Here is a 19,768-nt window from a genome sequence, read left to right as displayed (position 1 = left end):
CTTCATGATTTGGGTTCACATTCATATATTTTGTTAAACCTAGAGATCCAAGCCGGTAATAAAACTCATTTAAAAAGGACATTCTGCTCATTTTCAGCTTCATATTTGTATTTAGTGCCTCTACCGCAACATGTTTACATACTTTATTGTTCAAAAAGGTCTTTTTTTTTCTCATACAGCATACTGTCTGAAACCAGAGCCCAGTCTGCTCTGATTGGTTAGCTGGCAGGCTCTGTTGTGGTTGGTCAACTGCTAAGAGATGTCCCGCCCCTTAACCTATCACGTACCCTTAACCTATACAAGGTGTTAGAGTACATGCCAATAAAAGTGCAATTGTTACATAGTGATGTCACTATGTTCTAAAAGTAAACAAAGGAGTCCAATGGAGCCGTTTCAGGAGGGGGGGGGGGAGAGAAACTCCCTCTGGATGGACCATTGGGACTTTGCAGACCATAAACATGAACAAAAACCTACATAATACACTACAGGAAAGGGAAAACCCCAAAAAGCACAATAGGGCCATTCTAAATGGGATCATGTCAGTGTCTTTGGAACACATGTACTCTTATTGACAGCTAAAGACAGCTTCTATTTGATCATTATGAGCATTTACTAAATAATCCAACCTCATGTGACACACAGTGTAAGCACAGACTACCCTCACTGACGAGCAGCTTGTCAGGAAGCTGATAGGATCAGCGGTAGAGGTCGTGTTTCAGTTCCTCTTTGCACACTTTTAAACACCGACACACACACACAGGTTTCACAATGTGTGTACACAGAAGGAGCGATACAAAGATAGCAGGAAACAGAATGCTGATTGACAACTGCTGCACCGATAAAGCAGGGACAGTATGACGATGAGAACACACGCACACGATTGGGATTTTGCCAGAATACACACTGAGCTGTGTGTGTGAGTGTGTGTGTGTGTGTGTGTGTGTGTGTGTGTGTGTGTGTGTGTGTGTGTGTGTGTGTGTGTGTGTGTGTGTGTGTGTGTGTGTGTGTGTGTGTGTGTGTGTGTGTGAGCAGACACAGGGACCTTTCCACTGGGGACAAGGCATCACTTCCTGCCGACTATCAGTGTGACACAGGCGCCCAGTTGATCAATATTTGTGGATTCCAAAAATAATATTCAAACTAAAAATACGAGCCGACATCATGAAACCATTTGTCAAACATGGGAGGAGACGACCAGGCGACTGTTTGGACGACTCCTCTTACAAGGACAAGATGCTGCAGTGATAGTATTGTCCCAGTTTTCAAACACATTCTGGGATCTCCTCTCTTTCTCATTGTGTGTGTGTGTGTGTGTGTGTGCGTGTGTGTGTGTGTGTGTGTGTGTGTGTGTGTGTGTGTGTGTGCGTTTGTGCGTGCGTGTGTGCGAGTGAGTGATGTTTCCTGGATTCATTTATGCTGTTTGAGTAGTATTGCACCTCTAAGAACTTCGTAGGTCCAAATCATACAATATATTAAATCAATAAACTGTAGTGTCGCTACAGCCATTTGTCCATCCCTGGTCTAAGTGAATGGGAGTTGTAAAAACTACACTGCGAATACTCAGTCTTTTTCTATTCAATGTGTGCGACAACAAAATAATCACCATAGGGCACTGAGATACGTCATCTCACATCATTCAGAGCTGATTGGCTGTAAGTACGTGTGCCGCGAAAAGTGTAGTCTGTGAAGAGGAGACGAGAGACGTGTCCTAAAACCCGGAAGTAAGCTGCGCATTGTTTCCCTCCTCAAAAAAGCAATGAGATTTCTCCATAGGATTTTAGAAAATAGATAAATGTACGTTTTGTTCAGCCGGATAATATCCACATGTCTACCCTACTTTTATCATTTTCTAATCATAAATCTATCGATTAGATTTATGATAGACTTTTGAAACTACAGTACAAGAACATAAGGAGGACTTTTACAAAAAAGTAAGAGATTTTTGTCCCGAAGGATAGGCAAATGGACTTCATCTCCAAGTCAAGGTAAGACCGCAATTTTATTGAAAATGGGATCTTACTAAGAAAGAACAATTCAATATTTAAATGATAAAATTACATTTGTTGGGTATCCTTCTGTTGAACTGTCTGTTTAAAATTAATCGAAGCATCAGACAAAAAAAGCTTTTGAAAATAATATTATATTTTGATTTAGGTCAAAATATAATATTTGTAAACCTGAAGAGTCAGTGCCTCACCAGCCATCAACCTCACTGCAGAAGCTTATAGACATCTACGTTTTTTGTGCCCCACCACTTTTGTACATATAAAAACGCCACTGCCCGTGTTATTAGTGAATGTAAACTTGAATAATGTACTTCATTTGAATGTAATAATGATGTTGGTTGTTGTTTGTGGAAGCGCCAGTGAATGAGCCCCATTAACTGAGTTTTAAACATCACTTTAAATGGAAGATCCCCATAGGCCCCGCCCACTCGATCGGATCGGCGATCGGTATCGGCCGATACTGATTCCTCAAAATCAGAGCATCCCTAGTTTTGGGTCAGAGTCTGGCCTGTTCTCTCTCCTCTAAGATGTCTATGGAACAGGAAATAGCAGCATTCTTTACAGCGAGCAGCTGGAGGCGTAAATCTAGACAGCGGGAAGGAAGAGATAGCCGAGAGAGAGAATGTTCTCCTGGGAGGGAGCGGGTCAGGGGCCAACACACTTCTTATTGACCCGAGAGTGTAAAACCATCCAGATCCACCATCAGCGGTCAAATATAACTGAGTACATTCACTCCACTACTGTACTTAAGTGCACATTTGAGTTAGTGCTACTAAAGTATTTCCATTTCATGCAACTTTATATTTCTACTAATGTCATTTCAAGGCACATATTGTACTTTTCCCCCACTTTAGTTACCAGGTGGAAGTAATTTCTCCTACTTCTTAAGCTTTATAAACTATGTAAAAGGCCAATAATATGATATGGTATTTAACATTTCTTTACCTTCATTTAAAGGTGTAAGAGACAGCAGATAATGGACCTGGGTGATGACTTAAGAGAAGACTGAATGGAGGCCTCTCTTAAACTAATACATGGTTGCTCTCCATGAGCCAGAATCATTTCATGCAATGTTTGAGAAGTCATATCCTTAAAATGATCTGCTGGAAGCATCCACCTAGCTTCAGAAGATGGATGAGTAACAATTAGGGATGCACGATATTGGTTTTTTGAAACCGATACCGATAACTTCCTGCTTCTCAAGACCGATACCGATAACCGATAATAATATAATATATATATATATTAAATGTACCTGTAGTTTTTGCACACCTGGTGGTAAAAAAAAGACTAGTAGTGAGCAAATGACATGAGCATTACTACTATGAACAAAACTAACCCTGGGGTCGTCTCTGGCAAACTTCTTGCCTTTTTCAAAAGCCTCGTCGATAGGTAAAAGCCCCGGTGCCTTTGCAGCTGGCTTTGGATTCGCCGCTAGTTTAGCAGCGCAGGCGTCTTCGTACGCTTTTAACACACCATCGTAGCGATGGCGATGTTTCAGGTGACTAATCAGGTTGGAAGTATTATAGCTCGTTGTCTTTTTCCCATTGCATTTGTTAATACAAATAGCAAGCGAACTATCCTACTGTGAAACTTTGAAATAGTCCCATACTACCGACGACATGTTTGTTTACTGTCCTGGCTTCACGGCCGCACACCATTTACGTCACAGCCAGGCATGAGTTAGGGAGCGCTGGATTTGTGAAAAACTCCCCTCTTCCTAAACCACTAATACCACAGTACTGGCAAAACGGGAGGAGCCGAGTGAAAAACAAGCGCCCCTCATCCCAATCCACCCACACTGCAGTATTTCTTTCTTTTTTTTTACCCAAAAAATATATTGAATATTATTGGGGCTATTAATACTTTTATAGGAATGACGTCATAATTCCTATTATCGGACCGATAATTATCGTGCACCACTAGTAACAATATGCATTTCTAAAATTGAAACAATTAAATACACTCTTAAAGTGACCACACAACAATTTGTGAGAACCTGTGTCCCTTTTAAACAATACAACTTGCACAAGAAGATTAATAAAGAATCATTTTAAATAACACATGTAGAATAAAGTATTTTGGACTACATCTTTGTGTGTGCAGAGCTGTGAGCGTGCTACCTGTTTGCGGGCCTGGTTGAGGCCATTGAGGCGCTGCTGGAGTTCACTGCGGTAGTTCTGGGCCGCCTCGATGCTTTCTTTGGCCTCCTGCAGCAACAAGTCCACCTCCACTGACATCCTCCCACCTCCTGACACACAGAGAAGAAGATTAGTTACAAAATACAACCAAACATGCAGAATAACCTGTAACCAGACACACTCATACTACTTACTTTCATCCAGAGGGAGTTTCTCTCCCACACACTCCTGCAACGCCTCCATTGTAATCATTTGTTTACTTCTGTAACATAATGACATCACTACGTTACACTCACGCTTCTATCGGCTAGCGCTACAACAAATTGTGCGTGATAGGGGCTAAGGGGCGGGACATCTCTTAGCGGTTCACCAATTACATAGAGCCGGCCGACAGAGAGAGGAGCTGCAGCACAGGCAGTAGGGGGGAATAAAGAGCTTTCTGAACATTAAAGCATGTGGACATGTGACAGTAGAGGCACAAACTACTAATATGAACTTAGACATTAGCATATTAGGGCCCCTGTAAACTATTTTAGTATAAGGCTCAAAATAACAAAGAGTACACATGTATATGGAGTGAAATGCATCACAGCCTGCATCCTCCACCACAAAAACTACAAGGTACAACACTGCATGCAGAGCATTCGACTGGCAGGGGAAGTGATGCAACAAGAACAACCACTTCCTCCTGCTACCAGCCCGTTAGCACCACTTCAGGACTCTGCTGCGTAGGACAAGATTGATAGACATTTTAATACAATTTGGATAACCACAAAACTAAAATAAAACACATGATAGGTTCAGCAGTTTGTTAAGCTACTTCCTGTGGCCTTCACATCCCCTATCAAATATCGCTAGAATAATTCTGCATTTGATTATTTTGGCTGTGTGATAATGTAAAAGCCGGTCATTGTATTTATGGAAACTGATAGCACAGAACAAAGTAACGTCAACATGCAGAGTTTTAAAAAAACAGCTGTAATGTCAGAGCTAATGTCTCGCAGTCACACACACACTTTAACAGATTAGGAGAGTTTACAACAGCGTCAACACATCTCACAGAAACACTGTTTGAACAATATATAACAAAATACAATAAACTATCAAACCCATAGTGTATTTCACACTTATTTTCAGTGAGGCATTCTTTTAAATATTCATTGTTCAGAATCAGTTAGGGTTCAAGTCTTTAGAATACTGAAGCGGTTTTATTCCCTCAGCAGTCCACACATTCTTTTGTCAGTTTCAAGTGAAATTATGGAGGACAAAAAAGTGATTTGCCTGCACACAAATACAGAGTAATCAGACAAATAATGGCATCCGGCTAATGTGAGAGTATTTAAGTTTGTTTATATGAAGTAAGTGGTCATGTTAAGTGTGATAGAAAAACAAAACCATAAAAAAACGTCACTATCTGTCCAATTTGACTTTGTATGGGTTTCTATTTTTCAATGTATTACCTTTTTCTGTATCACGATATATCATTTCCTGACGATATGATTACCTAATGATACATTTTCACATTGAATGATCACTCATGCCTTTAGTAAAGTAAGCTTTTAGTGCCTTGTTAAATTATGAATTGTTTGTAATATGCTCAATTCCTGTTTGATACAAGATGATGCATGATGGGAGGAATAGGCGTTCTGTTCTGCAGATATTTAAGGCCTAAAAGTTACTTTCTTTTTAGACAAACCCTCCTCAGAGCTGAAAGTAATGACACAACCTGGCCCGGCTGCGGTCGGCCGGCTTCCTTTACAGCAGCATAAGAGGAAGTAGCGCCTGATGCACTATACACAGTATCATCATCACGTGACCCAGGAGGGCATCTTACATTACACTGCGGTGAATATACTGTCTCTAAATTAAATCCATAACCGGATCATACATAAACAGGGACTATGAAAATCTATCTAGGATAAATACGAAAGCACCCTGTACATTTTAGTACTTAGCACCAGAAAACTTTATTGGAAACATTACCTGTGATTTCAGGGTGTTTTCCCGCCTTAATAAAACTGAGGCACCAAAGCAAGCCAAAATATGTAATATCAATCAATGACATGTTACTCATATATAAAGCTAAATATCACAAATGGGAACAAAATTGAAGAAATATCAGGGAGAGCTACTATAGGGAAGGATTCCTTTCTCAGGACACACAGACATGCAATAGATGTCATCGTGTACAGATCATTAAAAATACACATAAGATAATTACCGCACGATCACTATAAATGGCAAAGCTTCTTTTTAAAAAAAATGTGTGACACATCTTTATGGTATTCCCTTTCTGGTATATTAACATTTCTTGTTAACGTCTTTTTAGATAGGTGTTCATTTAAAAAAAAAAATACACAATATTTGCTCCTTTTTTACATCTTAGGTTTTGTGTACAGTATGCGATATTTCACACCAAAGCAAATTAGTGTGAAAAAGGTCGGCTGACCAGCTGTTGCTGATAGTGCCCAAGACCAGGCTCAAAACCCGAGGGCACCGAGCCTTCGCAGCAGCTGGCCCCAGGCTCTGGAACACTCTGCCCCTCCATGTGAGGTCGGCCCAGACCTGGCCTAGGGGTTTCTAAATCTACTCTTAAGACACACTTCTTCTCCCTGGCCTTCTAGTCAGAGCGGAGCACGACTCCTGACTTTTCCCTGTGTTTTTTATATATCTGTTGTCATTTATTGTCTTCTGTTGTGATTGTAGTAATGTGTTTTTATTACATGTACAGCACTTTGGCTCGACCAAAAATCACTTTTAAATGTGCTTTATAAATAAACCTTGATTTGATTTGAAATTCCTTGTATTTGTAAACCTACGATGCCATCAACCTGATTCTGGTGCAGCAAAAAAATAGCAATATGAAGAGTGTTTAGGCAGGGGCGGATCTACCGGGGTGGCATGGGGTGGCAACTGCCACCCTAAACAATAGCCTTGCCACCCCAGCTGCCACCCCAGTTGGCATCTTTGTTTTGAAAGAAAAGTTGTGGCTCATCGGACATTTATGAGAGAAAGTCTCTAATGTCCGAATGCAAGTGAATGCAGCACAATATGCACGTCATGTAACCCCTCCCCCGGTCCTGGCGCGAGAGTGGAAATATGATTGGTGGCGAATTCACTTGAACGGGGGGACGGCGCAAAACGAGAAGCCTTTCGGACCCAAGCACTGAAGGAATGAGGTAGTTGCGGTCTACACTGACAGAGAAGAGACTGTGAAGTTTGGCTGTACTCAGCATTGAATCAAAACCCACTACAGCTGTTGATCTTAATAAGTTTGAGGCGTTTTGCTGAACAAAATAGTAATTGCCGCATTCAGCTGTAATAGACATGCCAACTTGATGCTCTGCTCACGGATGAGTCGATGAGAATAACAAACTGTTAAGATGATGACCTTGTATGAGTGTATATCTTTTGTTCTTTGAGGGGGTCTGCCCCCAAAAAACTATTTTAAGTCCTGAGAAAGTAAAATCAGACGGTGTGTAAAACTTCACTGCCCAGCCAACAGAAAGTAACCACTTTGATTTAACTAGGCCAGTAGGTAAGGACTTTCCACTGGATAATAACTGCAGCGATGTTTTAGCTGAATACACGTTTTCTAACCCTAACTGAGGCAGTTAGTCACTTCTTTAATGTTTGTTCTTTCTGATGTAAAGTCAAGGTTGTAACTGTATATCAATAATGATATAATTACTTGTTTTTCAAATTTGAAGGAGGGTGAGCAAGCATCTTGATGAACATTCATCATTAACTCCTCCAAAAAATATAGTTTATTCAATAATAAATGTATATGTGAATCATACCAGTTCTTCATCCGTAAAGCGTCTTTGAGCACCTGTAAAAACGCTAACAAATTAAATCTATTATTATTAATTAACAGTGATTGACAGCTGATAGGAATAATATGATTGTTAATATTATCATATTCATTCAGACAAACATCGATGAGACAGTTAATTAATGTACTTATTGCAGCAGTGCATAGATTTGGTACCCCTGCTGGTCTAAGAGTGAGACAAACTCATTCAGTTATTGTTCAGTTAAAATTCATTAAATTACGTTTGCCACCTTACATATGTATATGTAAGGCTTTACTAATGTGTCACAATAATATCACCTAATGTCATTGAGTTAAAATATTAATATTGTGGCTTTCCAAGTTAACATTGATTGTAGGGGTGTAACGGTTCACAAACATTTCGGTTCGGTTCGTACCTCGGTTTTTAGGTCACAGTTCGGTTCGGTACGTTTTCGGTACGGTACACGTGTGAACCGAAGGGTACCGAACGAATATAACGTTAAATATAAAAAATTGAGAACATGAACAACTTTCTGGAAGTAATCTTAGGTATATATCATAGAGCGACCAAGTCATTTCATTGGACGAGAGGCATACTATGAGAGCTGGTCACAGGGATGCGTTCAATAATAATTTCAGTACGTGTACCGTTACACTGCGATTTAAATCAGCATATACTTCTGCTAGGGGATGCCACCCCTCAAAATCTCCTGCCACCCTCTTGCCACATGAATATTTGTCTAGATCCGCCCCTGGTTGGTTGACAGCTAAAAGCTATAATATCAACGACAGCTGACGTAATAACAGTTCCGTGCCAGCTGATCAGTGCACCAAAGTACTAATTTCCTTATTTGTTTCCTCGGGTATCTGTCTCTCTCTCCACAAACTCTCACATGAAATGTGTTCTTTTGATGCGGCATGCCTTTGCAGTCCTTTATCAGTCTGTAATGCGTGTTTCCAGTCGTAAAAACCTTTGACAGTAAAAGCCGCATCAGATGAAGACGTATTTACTTTAAACTGTCTACAGGGGAAACAAAAGGCTGCGTCTGCTTTTAACGAATCTTCAAGCCATGTTCTGTTGTTGTACCATACAGTGGCAAAAGTGCGCTTCTTTCCTGATAACGATCCAGTTTCACCTGGTTGGGTTTATTAACCCCAAGATCATCTGGGGCTGTTGGTCTTTGAGTGGTTGCTGGCCCAATAATACCCGTTGATGTGCTGCAAGGTAGCGTCTGTAGTGGGGGCACCGGCACGGAGGAGGAGGATGCTGGCGGGTGTGGTACAGGGTGTGGCAACGCAGGTGGTGATCGTAGGGGCACAAGGAGCTGTGCCTCGGAGGACAGCGTTGGTGGCGGCCGCCTTGATGAGTCAAGGATTGGGCTCGCTAACTCAGCCACGGGGTTTGCCGAGGTCAAGCTTGTGACATTAAGGCGTGCTGCTGCAACGGCAGGTGCAGGGTCGCCAGCAGCTGCATCAGCTACAGTTCTTTCATCGCTATTTCGTTTTAATAAATCCTTAGACCTTTTAACAGGGTCGGCTCTAGAACGAATCGAATGGGGGGGAAATCATTTACCAAGGGGGGGCACACACTGCCGTCAACAACCAACACACAAACACCAACGCAACTTCAAAAAACATGCTGTAAAGTCTATTGTCTTTCACACACATTGCAGGGTGTAGTGCTATTTTATAGCGCACCTATGACTTGTGCATACATGCACGGTTGTGGCACGACCACCAAAACAGAAACATATAAGGACATAGGCCACCATATAAAAAGGGTGCAAATGTATTTAGTATCCTATCCATGTGAACATGTTTTAGGTGGGGGTGGACCTAACCTGCTCTAGGAGGGTCTGGGGGCATGCTCCCCTGGGAAGATTATTTTAAAAATATTGAAGTTAAATGCATCAATCTGGTGCACTTTGAGAACAACATGAAGAGATCTATAGATAGCCTACATCTCTCAGCATCCATATGAAACAGAACTGTACACAGATTTACTTTTTCTTTATGGATATTTTACTAATCACTCCCCCTTTAAACTGTATTCTTGTGTTACTGTCCTATATTACATTACATTACATTACATTGCATTTAGCTGACGCTTTTATCCAAAGCGACTTACAATAAGTACATTCGACCAGGAAGACACAACCTTGAAGAAAACAGAATCATATAAGTATATCAGGTTTCATAGAGCCAAACATTTCAAGTGCTACTCAACTGGCTTTAGGTAAGCCAGTCCTTTATTAGTATAAAAGTGCTTCGTTAATCGTTCTAACGCTCGAAGTGGAGTCGAAAGAGATGAGTTTTCAGTTTGCGCCGGAAGATGTGCAAGCTATCTGCCGTCCTGATGTCAATGGGGAGCTCATTCCACCATCTTGGAGCCAGGACAGCAAACCCACGTGTTTTCGCCGATGGGAACTTGGGTCCCCCTCGCAGCGAGGGCGCAACGAGTCGTTTGGCTGATGCAGAGCGTAGTGCACGCGCTGGGGTGTACGGTTTAACCATGTCCTGGATGTAGGAAGGGCCAGATCCATTCGCAGCACGGTAAGCAAGTACCAGTGTCTTGAAGTGGATTCTAGCAGTTACCGGAAGCCAGTGAAGGGAGCGCAGGAGCGGAGTGGTGTGGGAGAATTTAGGAAGATTGAAAACCAGACGAGCCGCTGCATTCTGGATGAGCTGCAGAGGTCGGATGGCACATGCAGGTAGACCAGCCAGGAGGGAGTTGCAGTAGTCTAGGCGTGAAATGACGAGAGCCTGGACCAGAACCTGAGTCGCTTTCTGAGTCAGCTGGGGACGTATCTTCCTGATGTTGTAAAGCGTGTATCTGCAGCAACGGGTTGTAGCAGTGATGTTTGCAGTGAAGGACAGGTTGTTATCTAGGATCACACCCAGATTCCTTGCAGTCTGAGTCGGGGAAACAACTGAGGTGCCGATGTTGATTGTCAGGTCAAGAGTTGGACAATCTTTTCCCGGGAGGAAGAGCAGCTCAGTCTTGTCAAGGTTGAGCTTGAGGTGGTGAGCAGACATCCACTGAGAGATGTCAGCTAGACAAGCAGAGATGCGTGCGACGACCTGGGTCTCTGAGCGGGGAAAGGACAGAATTAATTGGGTGTCGTCAGCGTAGCAGTGGTAAGAAAAACCATGCGGGCTAATGACTGATCCGAGCGAGTTTGTGTACAAGGAGAAGAGGAGGGGACCAAGAACAGAGCCCTGAGGGACCCCCGTAGTTAATTGACAAGGGTCGGACTCAGACCCTCTCCAAGTCACCCTGTAGGTACGGTCTTTCAGGTATGAGGTGAGGAGGGAAAGTGCAGAGCCTGAAACTCCAAGTTTTTGGAGAGTGCGAAGGAGGATCTGATGATTCACCGTGTCGAATGCAGCAGACAGGTCCAACAGGATGATGACAGAGGAGAGGGATGCAGTTTTGGCAGTGTGCAGTTCCTCCGTGACAGCAATGAGAGCAGTTTCTGTGGAGTGACCTGCCTTGAAACCAGACTGGTGCGGATCCAGAAGGTTGTTCTGATTGAGATAACAGGAGAGTTGTTTAAAGACAGCGCGTTCAAGTGATTTAGACAGGAACGGGAGGAGAGAGACAGGCCTGTAGTTTATAACATCAGACGGGTTGAGAGTGGGTTTCTTTAGGAGAGGGTTTACTCTTGCCTCCTTGAGACTGTTTGGAAAGTGACCAGAAGTTAGAGAAGTGTTGATGAAATGGGTGAGAAACGGTAGAATATCAGGAGCGATATTCTGAAGGAGGTTTGAAGGGATAGGGTCCAGAGGACAGGTGGTAGGGCGGGCAGAAGTAATGAGGGTAAGAACCTCACTTGGAGAGAGAGGGGAAAAGGAGGTTAGTGTGTTGGTGGAAGGAAGGTCTGGTGACCCAGCGGTGAGTAAAGGTGAGTCAGAAAAAGAAGAGCAAATATCATTAACCTTTTTTTCAAAGTGGGTAACAAAGTCGCTTGACAGAAGTGAGGAGGGGGGAGGAGCTTTTGGAGGGTCCAAGAGGGTGGAGAAGATGGAAAATAGTTTTTTAGGATTGGAATAGGAAGATTGGATCTTATCTTGAAAGAAAGTGCTTTTTGCCTGAGAGATTGAAGCAGAGAAAGAGGAGAGGAGAGCTTGATAGGTTAGGAGGTCGTCACGGTGTTTGGATTTCCACCATTTCCGCTCTGCTGCCCTAAGGACGGTTCTATTAGCACGCAGTGCATCATTTAGCCAGGGAGCCGGAGTATAGTATTTCATAACCGTTTTTTATTTATTCTCTTATTCTTTAATAACTATAATGATCATATAAAGGTAGGCCTATTCCTCGCAAATACTTGTTTACATAAATGGTGACCAAACCGTTTGAGACCCACTGAGATAACTTACACCAAAGTTAACTATCTAAACACTGAGAGAGTCCTTACCTCACTGAGCTGAGGTTATACGATCCTCTCAGTCTGACAGGAGAGGACTCTCCTCCACCTTGGTGTAGAAACAGCTCTTTATATCCGTTAGCATAGCTAGCTAACCAGATGCTAACATCAACATTCCACGTTACCGCTTGCGCACTCACAAAATGCGCTCGTGCCACACACACACAGAGCCGAGCTTGAATGAAACACAGAGACCCAGAAGTAGGCTACTTGTACTGTATTGTATATCATATTATTTTCGATGGCTTTACTGTATAATCACTAATCAGTGTAACAGATGAACAGATCGCCACCGGGCTTTCATCTAAACACACAGCCACGTAATGATAACAAAACAAAGGTCGGGGGTCATTGGTGAAGCAACACACCAATCAGAGAGCAGCAGTGATCACAGCTCAGGCTGTGTTTTATATTTGTATTCTTTATTTCTGACGTATTTCACACAAAAAACCTTTAGTGGAAACGTTTTCACTTATATGATTTAAAAAAAAACGGCAAAGTGGCTAGGCTTGCCCACCCTGCGTTGGGGGGGCACAATGACTCATTTGGGGGGGCATGGCCCGCGAATGACCCCCCATGACGCCGACCCTGCCTTTTAAGCCAATTTCTGATGTCCGTTTTGTAATTCAAACAGAAATGGGAGTCTACAGAATGCACAATAAACAATAAACAAATCCAGAATAGGCGGCAGAGTGTGACACTGTGATTGGTCTAAATGTGGACGAATCAGAAATCACAACAGACATCTGCATTTATTTGACGCAGCCTGTGTTACTATCTGACATCACATACATCGTAGCATAAAAGTTCACAGTTTATTTATAATTTAAAAAATCAAATATATATATATATTTTTTATAAATAATAAAAACGTGTTTATTGGGGGAGGGCAGGAATGTCAAATGGGAGGGCCATTAAAAAAATAATGACCATAGGGGCAGTGAGCTGCCATCCCCACCATACGTCATCTCACATAATTCAGAGCTGATTGGCTGTAAGTACGTGTGCCGCGAAAAGTGTGGTGTGTGAAGAGGAGACGAGGGACGCGTCCTAAAACCCGGAAGTAAGCTGCACATGGGTTCCCTCCATGGGGTTCCCTCCCATAGTTCCCTCCACAAAAAAGCAATGAGATTTCACCATAGGATTTTAGAAAATAGCTCAAAATAAGATCTGTGGGAAACGTACCTGTTAGATAAATGCACGTTTTGTTCAGCCGGATAATATCCACTTCTACCCTACTTTTATAATTTTTGAATCATAAATCTATCGATTAGATTTATGATAGACTTTTGAAACTACAAGAAGATAAGTGTTACAATAGTTGTTATATATTTCCACACGGACCCTGTTGAGGGGAACACACACCGGAGCAGGCATGCGAATGAAGCCAGGGTGTACATGTTATGCTACGTTCTATGTAAAAGTTTAATAAAGTGTAAGCAGCTAAAAGTGCTTCAACCGTCCATTCTTTTACAAAAAAGTAATAGAGATTTTTGTCCAGAAGGATAGGCAAATGGGCTTCATCTTCAAGTCAAGGTAAGACCGCAATTTTATTGAAAATGAGATCTTACTAAGAGAGAACAATTCAATATTTAAATGATAAAATTACATTTTTTGGGTATCCTTTTGTTGAACTGTCTGTTTAAAATTAATCGAAGCATCAGACAAAAAAAGCTTTTGAAAATAATATTATATTTTGATTTAGGTCAAAATATAATATTTGTAAACCTGAAGAGTCAGTGCCTCACCAGCCATCAACCTCACTGCACGTCACTGCTTATATATAGACATCTAAGTTTTTTTGTGCCCCACCAGTTTTGTACATATAAAAACGCCACTGATGCTAGGATAATGCTATACAATGCAAACGGAGGCGAGACGTACGTTATTCACATGCTTATCCACACATACGTTATTCACTCGCATATCCACACGTACGTTATCAAGCATATCTAAGATAGCGCTTTCCAGGCTACACTGCAGCCATGTGAGCGCGTACTTTGAGCGCGTACTTTGAGCGCGTACTTTGAGCGCGTACTTTGAGCGCATACTTTGAGCGCACCTATGATACGTCGCCGTGACGTCTGACATCGTGGTGACGTCGCCTGTATTCTACGTCAACCCATTCAAAATTGATGGAGGCGTTAGCGCACGTTAGTTATCCGCTCAGTCAGCCTAGTTGTCTGTTCTTTGGCACAAATCACACCTCATAGCCCAACACACCGAGATTATTGGCCACTGCTGCCATCTGCGCACCGAGCCGGAATATTCTGTCCAAATACTCCGGCATTTCCCGGTCACAAGGCAGCGGGGTCAGAGGCTTTTTCCCCTCCGCCCATCCAGCTGCCTGCGGAAGCAGATGAGCCGCCAGGCTCTCATCAAGGGGGGGCACGTCAGGACACACCGTGTCCGAGCGGCCCTGCACCCCTAGGACACCGGACACACCTGCCACTGGAGCCCTCGCTCTCAGCGGCCGTCGCCTCCACACACCGCCAGATGTCTGGCAACGGGGGCGAAACGAAGGCCGGCTGCGCCAGGGAAGCCGGGCCGTAAAACCCCTGACGGAGGCGGCTCACTGGCTTTGGCGGTAGTGGCGGAGGGAGCAGTAATCCTACACGCTCTGCCGCGATGGCCATCACCGATGGGAAGTCCTGACGTGCGGACCTGTGTGGCGGCCCGTCCGAACCGGAAGCACCCGACATCGAGGAACCCTCGTCCTCCTCCTCTTCGACGAACGGGGCCAGCCGGCCGGCCCGCCGGGATGTCGAAAACGAATGGCACCCCCCCAGCCGCATCCTGTTCCTCCATCTCCACCACCGTGAGGTCCACGTGGTCCTCCGTTTCCTCGTAGTAGGCCTGAAAATATTCCTATGCGGTGCCGGTGGCTAAGTTGTGGTAGCATCCGGCAGGCATTACAGGAGGGAGACTGGGTCAGGCTGTCCCCGGCATGTTCAGGCCCCAAGCACTCGAAACAAAGGCGGTGGGGATCGGCACCTGCAATTAGGCCGGTGCAACTAGGACAGCGTCGGTGCTCTAGGATTGGTGAGTCCATTCTTTTATTCTTCCTTTTACTCTTTGTTATGGAAATAATTATCATAAGACGCCAATTTGTAACATACAGGACAAACCTTGATGTCTGTTTACCTTCTTTAAGGACACAGGCGGCTTAGCCAATAATGTTATTGTTCCCATTCTGTGACCGGTCAATACTGGGATACAGATGGTCTGTGTTGTGGGTACACTGGGACACTTCCTTCTCTGTATTTGTGGACTCCAAGGTAAAATCTTCGAGGTCATAAGTGTCCGACGCAAGTAGCTCTGTGTTCCCACACTGTTTAGGCTATCTTCTCAAATATGTTGTTTACTCTCTGCGAAACCAGTTAGATGGGCTGGCAAGAGAGAGGCTCTCCAGAATTGACGTGGCAACTCTACCGTGAAGTCAGAACCTCTGACTCTTGGATTTGTGATGTGAATACTCTGGTACCAACTCCAAATAAATCACAGTGGTTTGACATCAAAGCTCCGACTCTTCCCGTGTCTCCTTCCTGAGTCGGTGACTCCACTGCATGCTACACAGAAGTTTCCTCTACAAATTGGCGTTGTCGGCAGGATACCAATATATCTTCAGAACTGGTAAGTGTAATTTCAAATCCACATTTGGACATTGCCTTACCAGAATCTGTGATTGACGGTATCCTAAAATTACCTGTGAAACTGATCGGCTGCGTTTCCTTTTGGTTAATGAACATTTGGGGATAGTTAAACCCAGGGAATCAGTGTCTGGGGACTCAGTCCTGGCTGACTTCCTCTGTGTATGCTGATTCGGGACGGAAGTGCCATACAAGCATGCACAGCTCATGTTTAAAGAGACCTTAAAGAAAGAGCATCAGTGAGGTGGAGCTTCTGTGTGAATTGAAAGCAATGCAAAAGATTTGTACTGGACAAATCGCCGGATTTTGAGGGTCTTAGTGGCCAAACATAGCAGTTGAAAATAAGCAGCCAGAGATATTTACTGCTATCACCTCTCTGTAGAAACACGGCTCCAGCTGCAGCCTTGCGTGTGTGTGTGTAAAAACCTCACCGTGTGTGTGTGGGGCTGGAGCAGTGCAGGCTGAGAGGAAGAAAATCACAGTTTTTGTCTAGGTTTTAACTCACGGCACCGCCGTCCTTCAAACGGGACGGTCTAAAAGCACTCGTTGTTTAGGACCGCTTTTCTCATGGTTAGACGGGCCAGCGCGAAGTGCGTGCACTCCCGATGCGCCACGGTTCTCTGGAGCAGGTGGCGGTCAGGAGTGCATACATAAAATTATAGGCTAATTGATCAGAGGTGTGTAGTGGCAAGCAAGCATAGGCAAACTGTGTTTCACCTTGAGGTGAACTCGATGGCGAGTAGATATAGGCTGGTCGTACGGACTACAGTCAACTGAGCTGTTGTTTGGAGAGAAAGGGCAGGGAAAAAGTCTGTGGGCTCCGATCGGGGGGGCACAGCGCCACTAGAAACAGATAGCCTAGTGGTTGTCGCAAGAGGATAAGCTTAGTTATCGCTCTTGGACGGCTTTCAAGCACCGATAAATCACTTGTATACAAGGGTAGACGTGAGCAGACGTCCACTGGAGATAATTCCACCCCCTCTAGGATCTCTCTTAAAACCGGACTAATATTGAGTTGAAGAGCTTTGCTGTCGCCCTGGTGTTTATTAGTGAGCTCATGTTTGTTTGTCCAAATTGCAGTGTTGATCTTCAAATACTAACCACAAACATGGGTAATCATCTGTCCACACCTGAGCCGGTTGTTAAAACTAAAACTCAAACATACGATAAACAAACATCACACCTACCAAAATTCGCAACAGACAAACAGAATTACACACACATGTTTTCCCCAAATATGCCGTCTGGGATGGTCGGCAGAGCTGTAGGCTGGAATCATGTGATGCCTTTTACAGCATTGATGTGCGAATTTTCACAACAGAACAATCAGAGAGGGAGAATCCCGTTTGACTGGCCATACACAGGCACTTTTGATATGAGTGTGCTGCGATAGGTTTCTCAGATTATTGATGATGATCCTAACCCAGCTTGGGACAAAGGGTACATGAAAAAAAGCGTGAAAGCGTGGATGTCTGTGGGAAAAAAGAGTGAAGGTGGATGTGAATGGGGCTCTAGTGAACTCAGAAGACTGCTTGATAATGTTTCCAAATGTGTTGCAGGTTGTCACTTACTCAGTTTACAAACCGCTTTTGACGTCAGAGCAGATATCATGTCCAGAATAAAAGAGAGACATGGCAACAATGTAGCGGCCGTAGCTAAAGCTATAATGTCAGACTGGGTGATTCTCACGAACTTGGTGTAACATGAGCCAAAACAGTTCGATGCAGATTTTGAAAATAATTGTTCTCATTAGTATCAACCAGGTTCTAAATGAACTAGCCCTAGTAAAAGAAAAGTTCTGTATATGTTTTAAAACACATTTTTAGAGAGTTTTAACGAGTCATTGACCAAATAAATTCATTACCGTAACACATTTTCAATTGATGATAACTAAATATTTGAGTAAATGTTTGGCATTTTATTTTTTAACGTATGCTGCTGTCAATAGTCACAAGTAGTCACATAGTGTAATAATTCAGGTAAATATATAATAATATAATGATTTTAGTTATTAACTTCATTACCGTAACACAATTTTATGTTCCACACATTGACTTTTACTGTGGTGTAAATTGTACAATTGATTGAAAAAAGACAATTTTAAAATATGAACAGACATACCAAACATTTCCTGTACAAAATGAAAATTTGAAGGTTTTCCATATTCCTATCAAAATATTAACTTATTAAGGAAGTGTTATGGTAATGAAAAGAGCATGTCGGTAATGAAAAGCTTTTGTTATGGTAATGACCTTACATGGAGAAGAGATATACTATTGCTTTATAAATACTATCGCTTTACGTATATATTCACACACAATTTTGAATTGCACCGTTTTTTTATATACTGTCTCTTTGCACACACAATAGACAATAGTAACGTAACATTTGTTACATGATACATAATGTACCTGTATAAAATCACCGCTGCCGGCAGGGACATCGCTCCTTGCATGGTCCTTGGAAAATGCGGTAGTGTTTTTCCACTCTAAACTTTTCTAGGGCTCTGTAGAAGTCAAACTGTTCAATGGGTGGTCCTTCAATGCAGATTCAGTCGAGATTTTCTGCTTTTATTCTTGCCCTGCCCTTGGTCTTTATGCGATTTTGAATGCTGAATCCACGTCCGCACCGCACCGTGCTCATTGGAATGACCGAGATTGCAGCCAGGAGCTTTGTGGTTTCAGGTAGGAAGCCAGCATGTTGTGTAGCCATGATCTTCACCAACTCCTGGAAGGAATTGTTGCTGTAGTTTGCATGGACCAGCTCCTTAAAAGGTGACCACTCTGCGCTGCAGGTGTCCGTGTCAACGATAGGTTCCCGTCCCGCTGGGCACAAGTGATCCAGGATGGTCTGCATCTCATCGCGTCCAAATCCCGCACGTTCAGTGTTGTCCTGTGGCAGACACCATGGGTCAAATATGCGAAAAGCGGAAAAGAGGCCGATGTCGGGGAAACGATCTTCAATATTCTGGATGAGGGTGTCGAGGAAGCGCTGCCTTACACCATCCACGGCCTGCCGCATCGCCCTGGTGGCCTTTATCTTTTCTCCCTTAAAATACATCTCGCCGTTTTTCTCCACAATGTTGGCCAAGAATTCTTGGAATTTTAGGCCGCCTTCATCTCCAATCTGCATGGCTCACAGCGCATTGATCGTTGAGGTTACAGCAGGCTGAACGTCATCAGTGTCCAGGATGACATGCATTTCTTTAAGCCGTGCTTGCCGAGAGCTGCTGTTGGAGAAGTATCCATAGATGCTGCCCACCGTCCTCTGGTAGCGCTGGAGGGATGGTATCGCCACAGCAGCCTGCTGGGCACAGAAGTTTAGCTTATGTGCAGCGCAGTGTGTGCCACCGATGGCTGGGTTTTCCCTTTTTAAAACGCGCCCCGAACCCATTTTCTCTTCCAGTCATAACCGCTGCCCCATCTGTACGGACGCCAGTTATGTCGTTCAGGTCGATGTTGTAATTTTGCAACTGCTCCTTAATGGTTTGCGTTACGGTAGCAGCGTCACATGCAGTATCTTTGTGTTGCACAAGTAGTGGGTTTCTAAGTCACCGTCATTTATTAGGTTAACATATGTGCAAAGAAGCTTTTCCACCGAAATGTCCGTGGACTCGTCAGTCATGAGCCCCTTGAATGTTGAGTTATTTAACTTTGCAATGAAATCCTCCTTCAGTACATTACGGCGCACTGCATGTCCTGCACTATGTCGTTGTGAGGGCGTTCTCTGAAACTCGCAGTTCTGCCAA

General features: G+C 43.4%; 1 protein-coding gene across 2 annotated transcripts in view; it reads right to left on the bottom strand.

The window, feature by feature from the left end:
• The window catches only part of crlf3 (cytokine receptor-like factor 3), a 46,119-nt gene that overhangs the window by 6,909 nt on the left and 19,442 nt on the right, over window positions 1–19,768 (bottom strand). The window contains exons 2-3 of one of the 2 annotated variants that reach the window (XM_034206199.1): window positions 4,342–4,409; window positions 4,130–4,257 (exon numbers count right to left, since the gene is read on the bottom strand). In XM_034206199.1, coding sequence (XP_034062090.1) covers window positions 4,130–4,257; window positions 4,342–4,399 — 186 coding nt within the window. In that variant the 5' untranslated portion in view covers window positions 4,400–4,409. The remainder of the gene's footprint in view (window positions 1–4,129; window positions 4,258–4,341; window positions 4,410–19,768) is intronic. The other variant, XM_034206200.1, reaches the window with a different exon arrangement.

Source organism: Gymnodraco acuticeps, unplaced genomic scaffold, assembly GCF_902827175.1.
Source record: "Gymnodraco acuticeps unplaced genomic scaffold, fGymAcu1.1, whole genome shotgun sequence".
In the NCBI taxonomy this organism is placed as follows: Eukaryota; Metazoa; Chordata; class Actinopteri; order Perciformes; family Bathydraconidae; genus Gymnodraco; species Gymnodraco acuticeps.
Note: the sequence above shows the minus strand (reverse complement) of the source record. Positions and strands in the feature narration are given on the sequence as shown.